Here is a 23,921-nt window from a genome sequence, read left to right on the forward strand (position 1 = left end):
GGTGCTCCCTGTTTGTTTTAAAAAGAGGTTCTTCAGCAGCTGCAGTAATTACACAATTCTGTGACCCCGCTACTGCTGCTGCAAAATAACACCATGAATACCCCAGATTCTGCAGACCTTCTTTTAGAAAAGGATGAGAGTATTTAATATTAATAACTCAATGGTAGATATGAATTTTTACTCTACAAAAAGAGGTTCTGCAGCAGCTGAGGAGTCTTTTATAAAGAATAAAATAAGGATATTCATACAAAATGTAATGCAATGATGACTATATTCAACTTTCCATGCAGCCTTTTGCTCTTTATGATTACATAACAGCTCTATGATTTTCAGAACTATCTTCAATTGATTGACAATTAGACCCAGTCGCAAGTCTTTGCATAAATTAAGTTTAAACTCTGGATTTCAATACAGCCAAAACGAATTCCACATGTAAATAAGATTTCATTATCTTCTCACTACCAGTTGCAACTAATTGAAGCATTTTGCTCTAAAAGCATAGATACTCCCAAGACCGGAACATTCAGGTGACCCTGCAGTTACACCAATATCATACAAGGGTTCAGGAAGCTGAGATATTGGGAGCTGTTTGGTTGGTGGTCACCTGGAAGTTTTTTACTCTAGCAAAATATTGACTCTCCATGAGTCAAATTGATTTTCTTTTAACCTGACGAGCCATTATTTTGCTTCATTTTTGCTCTGCAGCCACCGGTAACAACACTGAATATTTGGGTACAAAACTGTGGCTAAAAACATGTAGGCATCATTTTCACAATTAAAGGCACATTGTAGACCCCTACTTCACCATCCTGCCCTCGGCCTTACCTTCCACATTAGACAAGTTATACAATACCCTATCAAAGTGTGGAAAGCGTTTAGGCCAAGTAAGCTAAAAAAGAAGCAGGTGTGCCAATTAACTGGTGCCAGAGTAAGCAGACTGTAAATACTGCACATATAGCCTTGTGCCGGGGTATTGCCTGAATGTACATATTGAATAATAGCACAAATAAAACCAGTTTTATTAACATACCAATGCATATGTTGGAGTATTTAAATGGCCAATCCAACCCCCATTACCCATAAAACACGTAATGTAAAAAACAACATTATTTTCAGTTCCTCTGTAAACTGTTTATATTGCTTTGTCGGAGACAAATGAATGCTCGATTGAGAAGAAACAAAAAGTGGTTTAAAGCCATTTGTATATATAAGGTTCTTATGAAGAGATAAAAGTAAAAAGCAGAGCTGTTTGTTTATGGGATCACTTTTGAACTGTAAAATTACTTTTCTACAACGCATTTGTCATATTCTTTACTGACTTCGCAGCCACTACTATTGCTTTAAAGTTGTTTTTCTCATTATGGGGATAAACCTAAGATGGACTGATAATAAATACTCACTTTCAAGGGCAGATAAAATATGTTTATTTTAATGTGGCAGCTGCCATATTTACTAATGTCAAATTTTGCTAAACTTTTTATGAAGAAAGACAGTTTAACCATTGTAGAACAGATAGGACTTCTCTAAAAGATGAATCAGGCAGATGTTTGATGTCTTAGAAAGTTCTTTACCATTCCATAACTCCACACCTTGCCACTTGAATGCTGTGGGAAAATGTATTGTATTTACCCAGACTATAATTTCTGTATATTTTATGATAATTCCAAAACACCAACAACCAAAAATATATGGAAGTGTTCTGTACTTTGTTCAATGTACAAATGTGCCGAATTGTACGACCATACCTATGTCTTCGCTTCATTTAACATTTTGAAGCACCACGTGAAGGAGCAACCATCATTTGTAGTTTCTCTAATTCTCATATATAATCCTTGGGATTATGTATGCCTACAAATAACCTATAAAATTGGCTTAGTACCCCAGCCCTTCAAAGTAGTATTCTCATAGTGGTAATCCTGTTTTGTATCATACTGTTTACAAACTACTTTCTAGAAACAGTGTTATCATATAATTGCTGTGAAGATGTATGTCAGGATTCTGTATTAAAAACGTATGTTGCAAAAAATATAATAATAATGTCTTATGTAATTTATCTAGCTTTTTACTACCAGACTGCCATGGATCAGGCACTGTACTGAAAGCAGTGTTAAACTAAACAGTAGAATTAACAGAAAGGAGGGAGGAGAAATCAGGGACTATGCATTTATATTAGGATTGGGTGACCGTGTGACTTAATGATAGCTATTAAAAATGGCTGCTGTAACTGATATGCTCCAACAAACCAACTACAAGAGGGGTATCTGATTGACATAGGTGGAAAATCAGCACACAGGGAAGGCACAAGAAGAGTTCTGAGCATGCGTAGCACAGCTACTTTTAATGTAGCAGAGACTTGATAATTCTAGGTCTTTGAAAAATCCTGTAAAACATTATGCTTCCATGCAAATATATCCCATAGTGATGCACGCTGTCTGGCAAGAAATCCTAATGACACTGGGAGTCATTATGTAGAATTACTGTGCATTGCATTGGAAAGGAAACCCAATTATTGGTCTCTTCCTATCTATTTACAATGCTAATTAATGAATTCCGGCTTGTATGAGAAAGGAATGTTGGATTATCTACAATCTATATATCGCTTGCATACAGGAAATACATGGTTCACGAGTATTAGCTACAACAACACATTATAATCATTGGAAAGCAGTTGTTTTCATTCTGGAGGCCTTAAACACTGCAGTTAGCAAACATAATATGTCTGTAGGCTCATGTGTATTGAGAAATAAAATATGGTTCGTATCCATACTTGAAAGGCTGGGTAAAAAACAACGAGTAAACATTTGTTTCTTAGTAAAAAATAAATAAAAAGCAATTATAGTAAAGCAAAATGTTATGGACAGTGATCATGAGGCCGTATTCTCTAGTGTATGGACATTAGCATTTACAGAAGTGACTCAATGACCTTTCAATATCAAAATCACACACATTTATTTCACATCCATAAAGAAATCACAAGTTCTATCAACCAAGAAAGAAAAATCTTACTGAAGCTTCAGGAGTAAACTGGTCTTTTGCATGTAAGAGGAAGGAAGGAATCAATAAATATCGGTGCTAGACCACACTGGAGGGTTAGTTCAAAGTAGTAATATGCATATGTTAAGGGGTTGTCCAGTATTAGGGAAATACAGCTTTCCCACCATAGTAAGTGATGGCATATCACTTCGATATGCCATCTCTTCCTTATCGGTGGGGATGGTCCAACTGTCAGGACTCAGAATGAAGGAGCCTCCATGCTAGTTAAGTGCTACAGCTCCTTCACATATTTTCCCCGCACAGCAGCGCCCTTGCCCACCTGCGGTGCAGGGCACTACATCACAGCCCCATTTACTTGAGAGGAGTTGCATTGTAGTGCCAGAGCAGATGGGTGGGAACAAAGCTGTGCGGGAGAAAAGCAGAAGGGACCTCTGTTCCATCATTCTCGTGATTGGCAAGGGGTCCCAGAGTTCGGACCAGCACCGATTATAATATTATGGCGAATATTAGCCATATGCCATAACATTACAAGATAGAATTACCCCTTAAATCTTTGCAAAACCTGTCCTTAGCTAGAGCTGCTAACACATCTGAGGGTTTGTTACACTGTATTAGTCTAGGTAATTTTCTGCGAGCTATACAAAGCAGCAATACTAATCTTTCTTACAGTATGTCCTAGCCTCCAGGCTGATAGCTTTTAGAGAACCTGCTACGTTGTAACAAACTGCTGCTATGTGAGCTGTGCTAGGTTGAAAATGCACATAAGAATGTTTCCGTTTACTAATAGCATGAAGAGATCTTTAAATTGATGAGACAATGACCCCGAAGTGTATTAGAAAGTTGTACAACTGTTTATTTTACAATGTTTAAGCTTTATATTCAAATACTGAACAACCCCTTTAAGAGAATTAGAGTAAAAGTACACATACATAAGAAGTAACTCATGTAATGAATATATGAATTAAAACTGTACAATCAAAATACATTCAAGTATTTGGGTAATGTCCAGTTAAGGAAAATGCAATAGTCATGCTCTTTCTGTGCTTCACCAGTGAGACCCAGTCCATTATATTAGCAGTGATTCTGTAAATGATGCCAATTCTCCTACCAAATTATATTAAATGCATTTGCACACATTATGTTATATTACTCCTGCTAAGTTGGCATTCTTGCTAAATGATGCCAAAAAAAGCACTCTGCAGTGCCTCCCTTTGCTTAATGGTTTCTGTACCTTTACAATAGCTATTCCCATATTCCCATTCTCATAGACGTTCTTCTAATTATAAAATCAGGCATTGTGATGCAGATTATGTAAAACAGCTTTTCATTATTAAAGAGCACAATGATTTGGCACATTACATGTGGACATAACACAACCACTAACAAACAATTCTATCATCATATAAGCCAGGCGTTCCACAATTAAACACTCCGGAGCTTCATTGCATACGTCCTAATTGTCTGAGAAGTAGTCCTAAGCAAATCTGTTTAGTTAAAGGGGTTGTACCAAGACCAACAATTTACAGGATGGGTGATAAATGTCTGATCACTGGAGGCTCCACCGCTAACCCCCATCGATCACTTGAACGGTCCGGAGATTAAATGGAGCAGCGGTCGATCATGTGTCCCGCTGCTCCATTCAATGTCTGTGAGGCTGACAGAAACAGTGTGCTGTCGCCATCTTCTTCTGTGCTGTATAAATTTGCAGTCACAGGCGTTCATGCACCTGCATACACGTTTTGTGTCATTTTGCTGGAATGTGCTGTTCAAACTTTTGTGTTGTTTATGTGATCCATATATGTGGGGTTAGTGACTGCCTCCATTTTTGTTCTTGCACTCCTCCCATTCTGCCCTGGGTGACTCTAATTAGTTTAATGCTGGTTCCGATCATCCCCAGATATATATGTAGGCTTAGTCCCAGTTCTGTGTGTATGTGCAGCGTAGGTTCCCATCTATGGAGCATGCCTTGTCGTGGCAGGTGGGCCCACACATTTTGACCAATATGTGCGCCATGAACATTCCTATTGTAAGTAGATTTAGCAGTAATGCATATTTATTTATATTTAGCGGCTCAGGTGACATTGGTGTTCGCAGTGTGCTGTCGCCATTTTGTTGTGTGCTGACGGAAACAGATGAGCGCTATAGACTTTGAATGGAGCGGCACTTCACAGGCTTGTTTGTCGCTCCATTCAAAGTTTTCTTCACTGCGGTTGTGCAGTGAGGAGTGGGTGCTCGTTACCCATGTTCTAGTAATTGGTAGGGTCCCAGTGGTGGGGCCCACCACCGATCAGACAATTATCTCCTATCCCATGGATAGGTGTTAAATGTTGATCTTGTGATAACCCCTTGTATGGTGATAGATTGCACACAGAATTGTTGTCAGATTTCGCAATGCAATAAAAGTGATGGCTATGGACACTTGTCCAAGAGCTTCTCAAGTGAGTTGCCCTTTCCCATCCAGCCTAATTTCAAGAAGGTTACCATTCTGGAAAGTGGTGGCACGGGAGGCTTGTTATTTTTAATATGTCAAGAGCTGTTGAAGATAGGATTTCAAGAAAGCTATCTCCTTGTAATGGGTATTTCAAAATTTTTGGGGACAATGACATCTCAAAGATTTCAAAACAAGACGTCAAATATCAATGCTACAACCTTAAATTATTCTAGATAGTGATTATTAACGTCCATAGGGTTTGAAGTTGGAAAACTATACTTGGTACAAATGATAGAACAGTGACTTATCTAATGATTATGTAAATAAGGTAAATGCCATTTCTCAAAGACCCTTTTCACTATCCTTGCGACAGGACATAAAATTCTATACGTAAACCAAGTTTCTATTGTAGGTGTTCCATTTCTGAATTTACCATTTACCTACTAGACTAGATAAAAAGACTAGAAAATGAGTACTGCAGGTTGTGGTGTTTATTTTAATGATGCCAAATTTGGCATTTGACATGATGAGATACAGTATGTTGTTCCCTAAATTGCCCAACAATAAGTGTTCCCCATGTTATCAGTGAATTCTAGAAGACTGTTTGTGTTACAAGTAAAATAACATGGAGCGTCTCTGATATGTGTGAGAAAGAGAAAAGAGAAGTCCCTTTAGAAGTGCTTGGAAATAAGCCAAAGAAAGAAAGAAAGACTAAGGACTTAGTTCTGTTAGGAGGAGAAAGCAGTACTTGTGAAATATAATAAAGCTGCATTTTGGATCCCTATAATACCAATTTCTACTGTAAGGTAGCATTCTATTATAGAACACAGTTAACTAAATTGCTACTTAGTGTTCAGGGCTGGAATGGCACGGCCCTTGGTCAAAGGCTTGGACTTGTGATATTATGCTGGCAAAGGTGACATCATTTAATGTAAGTTGTTCAAAGTAAACTGTTAACCATGGGGATGTTACTGTAGTCTACTCTACTGACAGCTCCAAGTGAAGATATAACCAGTCATCTTCGTCAGGCAACAAGTGTGCCCTCTGCCAAGTCTTTTGGCACTTCTGGATTATCTGACTGCTCTGCAGGTACAATCTTATCACAATGACAAATCTTTTTCACATTTTGGTAGGCAGTCAGTGCTTAAAGGGTTAAAGTGAATCTTCTAGTACAAGTGCTTTATCACATACCTACCAACTATTTCTTCCGGAGAACTTTTCTGTTTAATGATAGTGAATGACATACATTCATGAATCTTACAAATAAATGTACACAACTTTCTGTGATACCAATAAAGAATCCCCAGAAATATGCTTCAGATGTGCCCATGAGAGATCATTTCTATTGCATGGCATAACCCCTGCGCTTTATTTATTTTTTAAATTTTAAGATAATGTTAAACTACTGTAGGATAAATAACAACCCTGATTACTCAACACCCTCAAACTATTTATGTTACTGTTTACTGGAAAAATGTCACTGAGAAAGATGATAGAACCTTTAGGGTTAGATCACACGGATCAGATTAGCTCTGGATAACTGCAGCAAAACCAACCAAAATTCTGCAAGGAATTCTGGCCAAAATCCTGTTTCATTTGGAGCAAACTTTCGGACGGATTTGCCACTGCGCAAAAAAAGAGAGCATTAAAAAAATACATACTAAGCTTCCCTGGCGTTCCCATAGCCAGGTGTCCCTGCTCCATTTGCTGGTCTCTATTAAGCCGGCCTCGGTCCATGTGACACTGCATCCTGTGATTGGCTGAAGCAGGAATATGGAACCAAATGTCATCCTAGGAAACTATCAGGGAGAGGAGCAGGGACACTTATCTAAAAGAGCACCAGGAGAGGTGAGTATTTTGGTATTTTTTTATATTAAATTGCAAAAAGGGTGTTTTTTTTTTTTAAAGTTACGATTCTTGCTGCAGAAATCCAGGTATTCAAAAACTCAATGGGGAAAATCTGCAACAAAATGCAACCATTGCGCAGCATAAATTAACATGTTGTGGATTTGAAAATCCGCACCGCATGTCAACTTTGCACAGATATTTTCGGCAGCGTGGGGATGAGATTTGTTAAATCTTATCCACTTTGCTGCCCCTGTAAAATACGCTGCAGACTTTCCACCCACAAATCCAGATGGAAAATCTGCAGCAATTACGCTACATGTGAACATTGCCTAAAAGGTTGTCTAAATATAATAATTCAATGTTCGTCCAGTTGAAAACAAACACCAAATCAAACCGTGGAAGCCGTCTGAACCAGATGAATATTAACAGTAATAAAACTGTTTGAAATACCAGCGACACTTCAAGCATTCTAAATATGTGCCATTTGGCACTTGGGACATAGCAGCAGTGTTCTTAGGATAAATGACAGAACACTATAGGTAGTTCCAGCATCTTAAGTTTTAACAGGTGTCCCCTGACAAACGAGATGAAACATTTCAGGAATAGCAACAGCTGGATACTTTTTTTTGTGAGAATGTCTTGAAAATCAAATGAGCCAGGTAAATATTCTAAGGAAAGGCAAAACGTATAAATAACCATTTACGCAAAATAATACTAATAACATAAATCTAACCTAAAAAAAATACAGATGTGAACGCAGTCAGTTTTAATATTTCCCCATTCCCATTTGACATCACAAAGGTCCAGAAAATTTACAAATGGGGAATGGCTTGTTAAAGTCCCTTGGGTACCACCAATAGTAATATTCTTAGTACTTTTACAAAAAAGTGTATCTGCATAGTTAAAAGGGTTGTCCGAGGTTTGGTATTTTTATAACATAACTTTCTAATTGATTTTTATTAAATATTCATATCACCCCTGAGGTCGTCCTTGACTGGCCGCATAGCAGCCATAGATCAGTCTGTACCTGGCCTGCTCCCTACAAGTATATTGTATAAATCACAACTTCATACAGGGGCTTTGTAGCTGTGACACAAGGTTGCTTCATCCAATGCATCTGGCATTGTATAAATACTGCACCAGATCTATGAAAGCTGAGCCATGTTACAGTAAGCAGAATATGTTTTTATTAAGAAATTAATTGGAAAGTTATTTTATTTCTAGTAACATATCCACTTATGGCCAATAAAACATAATATTTAGTCCTAAACAATTATTTTATACAAAATCCATTTTAAAACCTTCCTCCTGCAGAGTTTCTATGTGGCCCAATTGACACTTTGCGTTTTGACGGACGTTTTACATGCAAATTTTTTTAACACAAACACTTGGAATTGATCCAAGGACGAGGAGACGTATAAAGGTTTATATTTCTCTTCTCTTCGGAATTTCTTCACTTTTTCAAGAACTGTGTGCAAAGACTGCATCAAAATGTAAAGTGTATACTAGGCCTTTTAGTCAAGGAGAAAAATACCCCCAGCTCTTCATTGTGGATAAGCTGGCAAACAAATCCCCTCATTTCCGCTTCCGGGAACTCCTATCCATGGGGTGTAGATGGGCATGTTGGCACTAATTGCATTGACACCTAAATCTTTAGGTTTTGATTGGAGTCTGGAGTTAAGTTAAATAACCCTACGTCTCTAAGTGCTGCGAAAACCATTTCTAACAACCACATATAAATTGTTAGGAGAATTTCAACTGGAAAAAAGACTCTATTCCATGTATAAATATCTGTCTCTTAAGATTTCTTTATAAACCTTTCTGTTGTGTCTTTACCTTGTCCTAGTATAGACTTACCGATATTAGGGTAGAACTTTATCATGTTTCAACCTGTACATACAGATCAATGGATGAACCAGAAAGGCACACTACAAGAAGTAACGTGACTATAACTATAATAAAATATTGTAATGTACCCCATTGTATAAAGCATTATGAAGACACAAAACTGTCTTCTGACTTGTATCCACTTGGTTAATTGGTTGCCTGGATGTATAAATGACTGTGTCCCATGATAGTTCTGACCTAATAAACATAATTGGTAATAAAACATCTTTAAATATTGGTGTTTGTGATTTCATTTCGAAAACGGGTTTACTGTAGTATATTATTCTAATATAACACAATTAACAATTATAATTGGTTTTCAGGAATACATTGAATTAGCCTCCGCTACTTAATATGAAGCTTTTACAAAGTATTTTTACAGGGATATAAAACAAAGCTACATTTTATATTAACAAGAAATAAAGTGGATCAGTCAGTACGAATCGATCTAATTATATCAATCTGAGTAAAACTGAAGAGAATCTTCATTATTTAATTACATAGCATATTAAATATCAACACTGTATTTATTTTTTATCAACTTCCAATTTATTATAATTGGGCTTCCCATTATACAATTTGCTAATTTTCCCAGCTGAAAAACCGAAATGCTGCATTTATAATGTATATAAATAAGTTACATAAAGTATCAGTTAGACTAATCAGCACAGGGGCAAGATATATCCCTGTTCTGTGGGGTATTACTTATTAATATTGTGGTATTAGGACTCTATCAAGCTTCATAGTAGCAATGTACATTTTTCAAAATTCTTGCTTTGGCTGAAAATGACTTGTTAATGTGCCTGAACAAGCTAGATATACTTACTTTTGTTTAGTATTACCACAAATAAACTTCTAAAAGCTATATGACCAAAAGAGAAAAGATGCCACAAGACTAGAAAATATGAAAAATAGAAAAAATACTTTATTGAAAATGACACATTAATATACAATGATTAAAAAAGGAATCCATTAACCAACAGGTTAAAAAAGACATACAAGCCATGCAATATACAAGGTAGGTAACGTCTAAAGTAGAAGGAAAATAGTAGAAGCCAAGTGGCATAACCTGGTACTGAAGTACGTCGGCAGATAATATTGAATATTTGAATGAGTACAAGTAACTGAAGGTGTATGCCATATAAAATGGTCTAAGAGAAGGTACTCAACAAATATGGAAATAGTGCCATAAAACAATGAGCAATGTCAAAATATGAAAAAGTTTTCACAACGACTGATGGTAATACACATACCCATTTTAGAACCAGGTGAACTGCACAGCAATATGTCTGTCCCAACGCGCGTTTCGGCGCAACTGCCTTCGTCTGGGAGTGGCTTCTACTATTTTCCTTCTACTTTAGACGTTACCTACCTTGTATATTGCATGGCTTGTATGTCTTTTTTAACCTGTTGGTTAATGGATTCTTTTTTAATCATTGTATATTAATGTGTCATTTTCAACAAAGTATTTTTTCTATTTTTCATATTTTCTAGTCTTGTGGCATCTTTTCTCTTTTGGTCATATATATTCATGCTTTGGATGCTTTATGGGTATACGCCCTAGGATCTGGTTCACACTTGAACATATGCTTGCCAACGGCTGCATTTTACTTTATTTGAATCATTTTAGATCCATGCTGTGTTTTTCGGTTATATCATAAACTTCTAAAAGCTGATTACTGAAAGTTTATCTCGGCTATACATGTTAAGAAATGAACAGAAAATGACAATTCTATTTAGAAATGTGCTTAAATAGTGGCATCTACTGGAGGTAATTACTGCATGGCAATCCCAGTGCCTAATAAACCAAATATTCCCATCCCCCAGACCAAAAACTGGGGGTGCTTCTCTATAATCTCTTTAAGGGCCCACACGCATAACAATCTTCCCTATATCTCAAGATATTTTCAATTCTGACCGGAAGATTTCTCTTGTAGTATTTTTTAGACGACACTATCATAACATACATGAGAATAATGTACTTTTCTAGTTCTTAGGACATCATTTTATGGTCCACAGTTAGTGAAAAATCCATCTTTGGTGGGCAAATATTGCACAAGGTAAATAATTTTTACAGGGCACTTAATCTAAAAGACTATGAACACTTTGCACTGAATTTATTTTTATGATATTTATTTGCTTCCTAAATACTAAACTTTCTAAATAGGCTTCAATATAAATTGTCTACCATTTTGCTGCTGTAGAGTCTGTGCTGCTGCTTCTGACATAGAGCCGACAGAACACTGTTCCTGGCTCCTGTGAGCTCAGGTCTGGCCTCATCTACTCTCCTCCTCAATTATTTTAGTGATAGAGATATTAGCAGCAAAGGGAGAAAGTTGTACACAGCAGAGAAAATAGGCAGGAGAGAACCCACAGCAGACTCTACAAAGGCAGGGGGGATCAAGCAGGATGTAGATAGGGAGGAGAGAACCTACGGCAGAGTGTGCAGGGGTGGGAATGACACATGCTGTACTGTATCACAGTGTAGATATGGAGCGGAGAACCCATAGCATTGTATGGAGGAGGAGGGGAGAGAGATTACACACAGGTAGCATCAGTGTAGAGAGCGAGAGGAGATTATACATGGTCTGTATTAGAAGGGGCAAGCAGCAAAGGGATGAAGCTGTGTTTAAATATGAAAGCTAGTAAAGACAGCAGCATCCTGGATTCACACAGAACTCACATCTAGCGTGTATTACTGGGAGGGACATGTTGACAGGACAAAAGAGACTAGAGACCAGTTGCAAATTGCATATAAAGGGGTTTGAAAATGAGTGAAGAAATGGAGATTGCAGCCTGACACTTTTTTAACTCCAGGTAACCAAAAACATACGTAAAAATAATTGTTTTCATGTCAAAGTTGTCTATAGCCTTTAAGTTATTTTCAAACAGATCCGAAGATAACACCTGTGAAGGATCCTTGAGTTGGAATTCCCACTGATTCCTGTACAGTCAAACTCCTTGTTTGGATATTTCTGTAAATCTAAATCTCCAACACAGCACTACTTGGAAAGCACAATTTATTTCAATTGCACTTTTTAACGTATTTTTAACACAGCATTATTACATCAATGGCTTTTGGAGAAGTATGTCAAGTTACAAAAATCTGTGATCCACATGGACATAGTGGAGCCACCTGCAGTGGTATCTTCTTATATGCCTCCCAAGGGTGTTTCCTTATATGTCTTTTTGACATTAAGGGGGGTTCCTTTTTTACTTAAAAGAAAATGCCAAACACTAGGTACTTCTAGGAACAAAATGTAATGGAATGAACTTTAAATAGCAGTTATCCTCCAGTAACCCAATTATTAAAAAAAAAAAACTTGTTTGTGTTTAGTGAAAAAGAAGATTTTCCTTTATCATATACAGTGCATTTTTTATAAAGGTGCATTTCAGCATCAACTATGCACTTAGTGTTTTCCTTTCTTTTTTATGTATTGGCAGAAAATAGCTCCCATGATATACAATTAATTTCACTGGTAGTTAATAACCTGTATTAATTATGGTATTTAGAAACAAGTATTGATAGATGCAACTAGTATTATTTACAAATGTACATAGAGAACAAATGTATACCACTTTAATAATTCTGCATTGTTATACTGTGGTTACGAGAGTAAAGAAGCAACCAACAATTGTGATTGTACTGCAGGATTATAACAATAAGTACGACATTATTTACTCACTCTGGCTTTTATAACGTCATAGGAAAAGGCATTACGTCATTACAGCTATGGATACATAAGTCATCCCCCTATATAGAAAACATTTCCTAATGATTTAGTGACACCTCACATATGGTCACCTACGGACCATATAAGCCAGCCACTGACATGTAACGTGCATTAGTGTTTCATAGTCAGCCCTGGTTTCAGGTGATCTAATATTCTGGTACAGTATATGTTGGTTTTGCATTATGCACTTTTCAGCTAAATGGTCTTTTCATCTATTCAAGCACTTGCTTGCACTTTTTTAGTATGATGTGCATTTAGTATTTGTTCAGCGCAAATGTTTGCACTTTATCACCTATTTGTGTTGTTTAATTCATTGTACATGGTCTTTTATGGTTTTGGCAGTCTGGAGTATATATGGATATATTGATGAATTTGGATATTATTCCTTCTAACTAGGTTGTACTATATTTTCTTCATCTTGCATCATTTATGACTCTTTAACTAATTGAATTATGACATTTTTAACTAATTGATTTTAATATGTGATATTAATAAAGTTGTTACTGTTTAAAGAAAGTTTTTTGTGGGTTGCTCCATTTTTCTGCAGGACTAGTAGTATTGTGGGAGCAGAACCTGGATTTAGTATGCATCTATATAGGTTGTTATTGCTAAGACACCAACGATAAACAGAAAGTAAAGAAACACTTTCTCTTTCACAGGCGGAGACGTGAAACCATTCTACTTACACAATATAATTATACCAATTATTCTTACATTTTCGCCATTAATATGCGAAAATTTCTATTGTGTATTATCTATTACCACATATTGTAAAAAAAAAAAAAATGTCTTATCCATCTTAATAAATGACACTATTAAGTATCCCTGAGTTAAAAACATATAAGAATTTCAAATCCATTAATAAAATATTTGTTGGATAAACATCCACTCAGGGATAAAACAAAGAAAACCTTATATCATAAAGACTGCAATATTGTTACTATAATAAACTTGGCACGAAAATGGCTGGACTTTACCTTCTATAGCAGTTGTCTGATAAAATAACTACTTTTGTAATATATGACACATTATAATTCCACATAAATCAAGAACAATTTCTTGAAATGCTTCCTAATGTATTGTTTGCACAACTTCAATAGCTCCATGTTGTTTAAAAATTTCTACAACCCAGCTTTTAGAACATATTGTATTGTCTAAATTATCACTGGGGTAGTGCATTTGGATACATTGCATTTCCACAAAGGTATACATTAATCCCCAATAACCTACTGTGGTTTATGACCTTGCAGAGAGAGTCCTCGTAACAATCGTAAAAAGTTTATTTTCAATGAACTTAACACTTGATTAGGATTTATATCCTAATTTTATATCATAACTGTTGAACCTGTGGGCATTTAAAATAATTTCCGCAAAGAGCTATACTATTTCCTTTGATTGCTCAAATGCTAGTCCATGTCTTGTCCAACATACAACCAGTGCCATATAACTAAACATAGCCCCTGAGTCACTGATACTGCATGTTTTAGGACCTCGCATCAGGCATTCAGCACCATGGACAGCAACTGAATTTCCACTTGGAACTGGACTAGATAAATGTTCCATTAAATATTAACGACCCACCACATCACAAGAATAAATATAAATCTCAGTCTGATAATATCATTACTGTCAAATGCAATAAGTAATATAATAACTGATAAAGTGTTAAGCAGCAACAGATGAATACAGATTTTGCTAATAAAAATATACCCCCCTGCAATAACATATCAATAGCAAATACAATGTCTTTAATCCATCAGACACTTTTCTGTGTAATGAGGTCCTGATATGTGACCATATTCACAAGAAGGCCTATATATATATAGATATAGCATATCCTTCCTTGCAGGCCTTCCGCCTGTGCTTGAAAAGTCCAATCCCCCACATCATGTGATGACATAACGTTGGATGCATCTGATTCCCCATACTATATATGCTGCATTCATGTATGTGTATATATTCTTCATATCTCATGTCATTCACAATCTGATCATACAACAATAAGTCATTTTACATGATATTCAATTTCTAATACACTGCATAGCAATAAAGCTAGTAATAAATGCCATGAGATACATACATTAGATTTAAAAAAAAAGCATTATGTGATCATCACAAGGCCAAGAATATTCTGATATGAAAAAGCACCTGATTAAAAAACATTGTAAAGTCAATATTATTTATTAGCAGTTGCTCCTTTGTATAAATCCATACAATGCTACAACAATAAACCAGGCTATTTACCACAGATTGGTGGTCACTATGAAAGCCATGTGTCCTGAAACCGCTATGCTTAATAATACTAAAGACTATAAGGTTATTATTAGATGTCAAAAAACACAAGTAGCCTGTAGACTGCAATGCTGATATCTCAGTCTGGATATGCAAATAGTGGCATAAACACATAATAAAACACAATACCAACAGTATGTACAGAGTTATTAGATATCATGATCCTCATTGCCAGAGTGTGTCACTGTCCACAAGAAGCCAATGTGGCCATCTACAATATATGAAACACAACAATATTAGTATTTGCTCATAGTCAATAAGATGAAATAGCTTGCAAGCATCAGGTTCCAACCGATGGAGCTCAGGCCACATCACATCCATGCCATGCTCTGGACTGCTCACTAGTAGCACGCAGCACATCCATATGGAACAGGGGTATGTAATGCACAGTGAGACATAATGACTTTCTCAAGAATTAAACATCAGCTGTCAGTCCCTGGATGTCAACCACAGCAACTTCTAGAATGTCCAAGAAGCATGGCCAGCCAACTACATGGAGAAGAACCCAATGTCCTACCTTGCAGTCTTCAGAACAGGATTTGACTGAATACTCATCCGATTGTAAATATTTCTGTAGCAAAACTTCAAATTCTTGATATTTCTCCTGAGCATGCTGGTCAAAGCCTCTATAAGCCTGGACACATTGCCTACAACCAGCGACATCCCCATTCTGCGCCATGTCCCCACTACAGTTCAAAGTGTCCGGATGTGAGAACCCAGAAAACAAATCTGAAAGTGTATAGGAATTACAAAAGGGAAGGTAAAAATGACTCAAGTTGAAGTGAGTAGGCTTACTCCATGAGCCCTCACTCAAGTTCCTACAGACAGACTCAGCATCATCAACAACATAACATTGACGAAATGGACTATGTGGGGAACAGGTTTCTAGCAGAGGTTTGGTAGCATTTCCTAGAAAAATAGTTTTTTTGCCTTGGCTAAGGCTCTCTTGAGATGATTGAAGGGTAGGTGAGAGTGAATGTCCTTCCACTGATGATGGGAATTGATCAGCCATGCTAGGTGGTGGTGGTGGTGCTGTTGGTGACATTAAGATGTCCTGCTCTTTGTCTCTGGTCCTTGTCAATTTCGCCTCAGCGCAGAACCACAAATGATCAGAAAGCAGAACTGTGAAAAACAAGAGAGATGCTAAAGACAGTCGCCATTTCTGAGCCCTCTCTGAATCAGTGAAAGGTTTCTCGTTCTCCCGGGGTGCAAACCAGATTTTGGAGCTGTCATCAAACTGCCGACACATCCAAGCACCCCTGGTCATATTTTGGGAACGCGCTGCTCTGACTGACTCCACCGTGAGGGCTCCTTGGCCAGGGTGACCACAATAGTCATTGACTTGAGGATTGATTGGCTTGTTTGCTGCCTTCCTTATACAGTGCAGCGATCAGCTAGATCCATCCACTTAGAGGGAATAAAGACATTGTCACATCACGGTTCTCCATAGCACTCCTGACAGAAGCCTCCTTCCCCTGCCTGCATGCCTCTTCCCTGCCCTTCCTCTCAATGATTGCAGCTGATCAACCGGGCGTCTTCTCCTTGTGGAACTGGGCGGAATACCCTGGGTTTTGCCTCCTGATGGCCACAGTCATCTTGGTCCTGTGCTAAGTTGCCGCCATCTTCGTCCTGAAACACTTTTTGGGGGGAGCTCGCTCTTCTGCGTCATCCCCGGCACCGAGATCGCTCTATCCTGGCGCATTGGCAGCGCTGGGCTGGATGAGGAGAAGAAGGAGAAGGGGAAGCTCGGGAGGTGGAGGCACAGGAGGAAGGCAAGGGCGAGAAATCACTGGATCAGCCTCTGCAGCAGCAGCAGCAACTTGTATGCCAGATGCCACATTGCTGGGGCGCATAGACATGGAGGCTGGGGGGAGAGATGCGTCTTCTCATCATCACCAGGGAGTGTGTGTATTGTGTGTATCATACATAGCACAGAGGTGTGCTGACTAGTCCCTGCTCTCTTATATACACTGCAGCTACACGGATCCTATCACGTATTCATGGAGCGAGGTCTCATGCACTATATATTCACACACACATTACAACCTCCATACACATTCACTGCACGTTCATTCCATTTAACTTCTGCTACAGTGTAGCAGGTGTGTGTATATTATCATAGACAATATAGACATGACTATTCTCTACCTGCTATATAATCTACAGCTGTTAACATTTATTCACAGTGAGAAGTGCTCATACTGCATCACATCTCTATCTATCTATCTATCTATCTATCTATCTATCTATCTATCTATCTATCTATCTATCTATCTAATAATCTATCTAATATCTATCTATCTATCTATCTATCTATCTATCTATCTATCTATCTATCTATCTATCTATCTATCTATCTATCTATCTATCTATCCATCCATCTATCTCTCTGTCTCTCTCTCCCTCTCTGTCTCTGTCTCTGTCTCTCTCTCTCTCTCTCTCTCTCTCTCTCTCCATATATACCTTTAAATAACACTTGCTGATTACACTGGATCCTCATACATTGGGATTCTGCATCTTTTAGCTTTACTCACGGTGACGGTTTGAATGTCTATCTATTGTAATGTGTGTGTGTGTGTGTGTGTGTGTGTGTGTGTGTGTGTGTGTGTGTGTGTGTGTGTGTGTGTGTGTGTGTGCACTGTGATTATTTATCTGTTGGTTCCCCTGTCCCTTACAGCAATATACAGTGGCGGATTACACTGCATCCCCATACATAGATTATGGATGTATTTACTGTATCTACTGTAGTATATTTTATGTTGAATTTACTGTGCTGCAGCTTTATATTTTATCTATCTATCTATGTTCCTGTCTGCCAATCTATCTAACATCTTTCCATCCGTCTATCTATCTATCTATCTATCTATCTATCTATCTATCTATCTATCTATCTATCTATCTATCTATCTATCTATCTATCTATCTATCTATCTATTTATCTATCTATCTATCTATCTATCTATCTATCTATCTATCTATCTATCTATCTATCTATCTATCTATCTCATATCTATCTATCTATCTATCTATCTATCTATCTATCTATCTATCTATCTATCTATCTATCTATCTATCTATCTATCTATCATCTATCTATCTATCTATCTATCTATCTATCTATCTATCTATCTATCTATCTATCATCTATCTATCTATCTATCTATCTATCTATCTATCTATCTATCTATCTATCTATCTATCTATCTATCTATCTATCTATCTATCTATCTATCTATCTATCTAATCTATCCGTCCGTCCGTCCATCCATCTATCTATCTATCTATCTATCTATCTATCTATCTATCTATCTATCTATCTATCTATCTATCTATCTATCTATCTATCTATCTATCTATCTATCTATCTATCTATCTATCTATCTATCTATCCATCCATCCGTCTATCTATCCATCTAACAATGGCTGGTTGTAACTCATCTCCATAGACATATATTCTAGAGCTTTTGGTGACCTGACAGTATAGTGTATCTGTGTGCTGCACTCTGTGTAATTAATCTCCAGTCCCTTGTCCCCTGCAGTGATTCAGTATTTTTATCTGCTAATATTTTCCTTCATGCAAGTTGTGAGGCACAGACTTCCGCAGCATCTGCTGTTTGCTTGTTGCTGCTGCAGTCCTATTCTCTGCTGCCCCATAGTGTTACACTCTCATATCCCAAGAAATACATTACACATGAAAAAAAATCTCCTATGATCAAGCCTTATGCAGAATCATATATCTCAATGTGCTATTCAGAATTTATCATTGTGGGCATGAAGCATTCATTTATATAGTGCAGTGGTGTATTGGTAGCAGTGCATTTAATATCAGGAGTCTCTCTATAGAGCAGCAGGAGCCCCAATGACAGCGCCAGCTGACTGACTCTGCTGTGATACATGATACATGAAATAGGTTAGTCCTTAACTGACAAATCTTAGGATATCAGCAGAGGACCAAAAATAGGGAAACCCGTCACAGCTTGTAGCATTCCAGTGCTGGGTAAGATCAGAGTCGTGTGTCTGTGCTCATGGTAAATGGAGAATTTGTAAATGAATAGTGACACATCCTAATCACCAGCCAAGAGCGGATCTTAAGGAATCCTCTGATATCTGCCTGATTCTCTGCATATCTCCAACCTGATGAATCGATTTCGCTATCTTAAAAAGATAAGCAAAAATTAACTTCCCCATTCTTCCAAGAAGAGAATCAATCTGATACACTGAAACCTGGTGGCTCACATCTCCAACGTTATGCAGATCAGAAAATATTGTAAAATGTGCTTGTTTCTTATATCCAAGATGTGAAGCTGCTACATTCACTCCAATTCTCCATCCTGGAGAATTGATCCTCCCATCCTTATGCACACAATATCAATATCTTGCTCAGAAATGTGTAAGTTAGTATAACCTTTGGGTAGCAAACAACTACACCGTTCTTAGGGAATTGCCCAAACATCAATTGGCTAATGTAAACTTATCAGAATCAATTCCTTTACAATCTAGATCTCTCCAATAATAGAGCAGGGAAGCTGCAGGGAATTCAAATATTCCATGGCTTCTCTGTAGTTTATCAGTACACAAAGACTGTTTCATGACAGCCTTTGTCTGCTCCTCCACAGACTGCAAGCTGCCATAAATTGCAGTCAGCACTCTGCTGATGGATTAGCAGTGAGACAGCGAAAAAAATAAAAATCCCCCATCCAGTCCAGCATGCTTATTATTGTATTGTTCCCCCTAATAAATGGTAATTAAAAGGGTTCTCCGCTTTGGTACTTTGTAATCGCTCTTCACTCTGGTCAAGAGATGAGGATCTTGAACAGGGTACCCTCCACTATTAACTCAGTTACCTAAAAGGGTATATGAAAATATAAAGTATTCTAAAGTAGGCAACCCCTTTATTAAGAAATTATCTTTATCCAACTCACTAATATAAAAGGGTAGGCCCGCCAAAAGCAAATCTACACTTTAAAAGCAATTGGTGTCATGGGACCACATTTTATTTCCTGTAAAACATGATATTTTATCATTCTATAAATGTAGGGCTCCTTTCCTAACAATATGAATAATTAAAGGGATTTTCCAGGATTTCAAATTGATGGCCTAACCTTAGCTTAGGCCATCAATATTAGATTGACGTGCTTTCTACTCTAGGCACCCCGCCGATCAGCTGTTTAAAGGGACCACGGGGCTTGAGAGCACTCCAGCCTCTTCATTGTTTACCTTGGGTTTCAGGCTGTTCATACTTGCATTTGCAATTACTTTCAAGCATCCGTGCAAGGTATTGGAGCGTTGTCACAAGTGAATGGGACAGCACTGCAATACCTTGCATAGCCACTACGAAAGTAACGGCATGTACAAGTATGAACAGCCTGAAACCCAAGGTAAATAATGAAGAGGCTTCAGCGCTCGCACAAGCCCCGCGGCCCCTTCAAACAGCTGATCAGTGTTTCGTGAGTTGGACCACCACAGATCTAACATTGATAGCCTATCCTGACGCCATCAATTTTGAAATCCTGGATAACCCCTTTAAGGAGGTTGTATAATCTTAGCCACTCCCTGTCTTGCAAAGGTATAACAATACCTTCATATGTTATGTAGCCTTTCTTTGTAATCATTATATCCCCTTTGAAGGTATAGATTTACAGTCGGGTCCAGAAGAATTTGTACAGTGACACAATTTTTACAATTTAGCCTCTGAACACCACCACAATGAATTTGAAATAAAATATTTTTCCATAATAAAGCATTTTGTAAGGGATAAAAGTATTTTTTTCATTATTTTTTTTTACATGGGGTTTATATTTATTTATTATTAACTTTGTTAAACTTTTATTTTTTATTAGTCCCACTAGGGGACTTCACTATGCTATCGTTTGATCGCTTTTATAATACACTGCAATACTTCTGTAGTGTATTATTCCCTGTCAGTCTAACATTAACAGGCATCTGTTAAAACATGCCCCTGGCATGGCCTAACAGGCATTAACTAGAGGCAGATCTGGGGTCCTTTGTTAGGCCCCAGGCTGCCATAGAAGCCAATAGCACCCTGCGATCGCAAAACCTATTAGATGCGGCACTCCCTATTTAGCGCCGCATCTGTGGGGTTAAATGGGCGGATTTCGATCTACCTGCTCGAGCAGCGCTGCTCCAAACCCTCAGCTAGCTGAGAGCAGGAAGCTATTACTGCTCCCGGCGGCGCTGCTTTATTCTGATGCAGCGCCGTGAAACGGTGTATGCATCAGAATAAAGCCCATTAGTGGCCGCCGTGAAAAGGCGTATTTGGCGGTCACTAACTGGTTAAGACAATTACAGATTTGCAAGTTCAAGATTAACAAGATGTTGTACATAAAATATTACAAATAATGTTAATACATTTTCAAAATGTTAGATATTCAGAGTGTTTAAAATATTTAAATATTTTCTATTCCATGAGAATCACTAAAAAGGGATCAATTGACTAGCCCCGCATGCACAAGCTGTCATGTGACATTCACTCAATCAACACATTTATAACAGTAGTACTGTGGAAAAGTTTTAGGCAGTTGTGGAAAAATGCTGCAAAGTAAGAATGCTTTCAAAAATAGAAGTGTTAATAGTTTTTTTTTATTAATTAACAAAATACAAAGCGAATGAACAGAAGAGAAATCTAAATCAAATCAGTGTTTGGTGTGACCACCCTTTACCTTCAAAACATCATCAATTCTTCTAGGTACACCGTTTTTGAAGGAACTCGGAAAAGAGGTTGTTCCAAACATCTTGGAGAACTAACCACAGATGTTCTGTGGATGTAGGCTTTCTCAAATCCGTCTGTCTCTTCATGTAATCCCAGACAGACTCGATGTTGAGATCAGGACTCCCTTAATGACATTGGCTGTATGTTTGGGGTCGTTGTCCTGCTGAAGAATAAATTTGGAACCATTTAGACGCCTCTCTGATAGTATTGCATGATGGATAAGTATCTGCCTGTATTTCTCAGCATTGAGGACACCATTAATCCTAACCAAATCCCCAACCTCATTTGCTGAAATGCAGCCCAAAACCTCCACCATGCATCACAGTTGCCTGCAGACACTCATTAATGTACCACTTTACAGTCCTTCGGCGAACAAATTGCCTTCTGTTACAGCTAAATATTTAAAATTTTGCCTTATCAGTCCAGAAAACCTGATGCCATTTTTCTGTACCCCAGTTCCTATGTATTCATGCATAGTTGAGTCGCTTGGCTTTTTGGCTGCAATTCTTCCATGAAGACCACTTCTGGCCAGAATTCTCTGAACAGTTGATGAATGTACCTGGGTCCCACTGGTTTCTGCCAGGTCTGAGCTGATGGCACTCCATGATATCTTCCGATTTTGAAGGGAAGTAAGCGTGATATGTCTTTGATCTGCAGCACTAAGTTTCCTTTGTCTGCTTGTTTGTGCTTCTTCAAAAGAGTTTGAGCAGCACATCTTGAAACCCCAGCCTGCTTTGAAATCTTTGCCTGGGAGAGACCTTGCAGTATAACTACCTTGTGTCTTGTTTCTGTGCTCAGTCTTGCCATGGTAGACCTGTGACATGAAACTGTATTCCACAACCTCACCTTTCTAGCAGAGTTTGGCTGTTCCTCACCTAGTTTTCAGCCTCCTACACAGCTGTTTCTGTTAAAGTTAATGACTGTGTTTTAACCTACATATGAAAAGGATAATTATTATCACCTGTTTTGTATAATTAGTTAATCAGACACCAGACTATAATCCTACAAATTCCATGACTTTGTGCAAGTATACCTAGAAGAATTGATGATGTCTTGAAGACAAATGGTGGTAACATCAAATATTCATTTGAGTTAGATTTATCTTCTGTTTATTCACTTTGTGTTTTGTTAATTGATAAAAAAAACTATTAACCCTTCTATTTTTGAAACCATTCTTACCTTGCAACAGTTTTCTACAACTGCCCAAACTTCTGCACAATACTGTACATGCGGAATTAAAGCAGCCTTACACTTTATACAGCTGTCAGCTCATTAGGCCAAAATCTCTCTCTCTTTGTCTCTCTCTCTCTCTCTCTCTCTCTCAACTGTCCTATAAACATGTACGATTGGCTTGGTCAAGCATGCATGTTTAGTTCAATGAGCTGCAGGTGTCTGGCAGAAGTTTATCATCAGCAAAAGAAAATTATTGGGCATGTTGAAATGATCATACCTGATTATTCTTTCTTCTTACATTTGCCATTGGGGGAAAATCGGTAGGTCCACATATACATTACATTGTCGACTGATTCCATCAATATTAGCTGGTTCAGCTGACTTTTGCTCTCATGTGTATGGCCAGCTTTAGACTGTTGACACTTCAATGACATTTCAAGAACAAGAAGTAGTGTAAGGTGGAAACCAGGATTAAAAAACAAAAGGTGTATATTGGAAATTATAATTTTCCATTTATAGTTTATTGAGCAAGTGACATCCAAGCCAATGCATTTAAATTATTACTGAAATATTTTTTTCAAAGCAAATTTTGACCAGTTTATAGAACATCATGCAACAGAGAAAATGAATACAAAACAGTACATGTATAATATCTATGAATATAGAGTATAAGCATTTAAAGATCTCTTCAATTAAAAAATTTAGGGCATGGATTGTAGGCAGTTGTAGCCAAATGAGAAAAGTAACATTTGCATCAGGCCTATCGATGCTAGCTACAGATCCTGAATAATCATCACACTTCGTCTTGTACTAGTAGAATAAAGAATAAATA

The 23,921-nt window shown here is 37.6% G+C and overlaps 1 protein-coding gene and 1 long non-coding RNA gene across 2 annotated transcripts in view; one reads left to right on the top strand and one right to left on the bottom strand.

The window, feature by feature from the left end:
• Nucleotides 1-17,134, bottom strand: part of NALF1 (NALCN channel auxiliary factor 1) — a 582,987-nt gene extending 565,853 nt beyond the window's left edge. The window contains exon 1 of the mRNA XM_075852483.1: nt 15,704-17,134. Coding sequence (XP_075708598.1) covers nt 15,704-16,453 — 750 coding nt within the window. The 5' untranslated portion in view covers nt 16,454-17,134. The remainder of the gene's footprint in view (nt 1-15,703) is intronic.
• The window catches only part of LOC142742578 (uncharacterized), a 49,621-nt gene continuing 41,655 nt past the window's right edge, over nt 15,956-23,921 (top strand). The window contains exon 1 of the long non-coding RNA XR_012881409.1: nt 15,956-17,099. This is a non-coding gene — a long non-coding RNA (uncharacterized LOC142742578). The remainder of the gene's footprint in view (nt 17,100-23,921) is intronic.

This window comes from Rhinoderma darwinii, chromosome 2 (genome assembly GCF_050947455.1).
Source record: "Rhinoderma darwinii isolate aRhiDar2 chromosome 2, aRhiDar2.hap1, whole genome shotgun sequence".
In the NCBI taxonomy this organism is placed as follows: domain Eukaryota; kingdom Metazoa; phylum Chordata; class Amphibia; order Anura; family Rhinodermatidae; genus Rhinoderma; species Rhinoderma darwinii.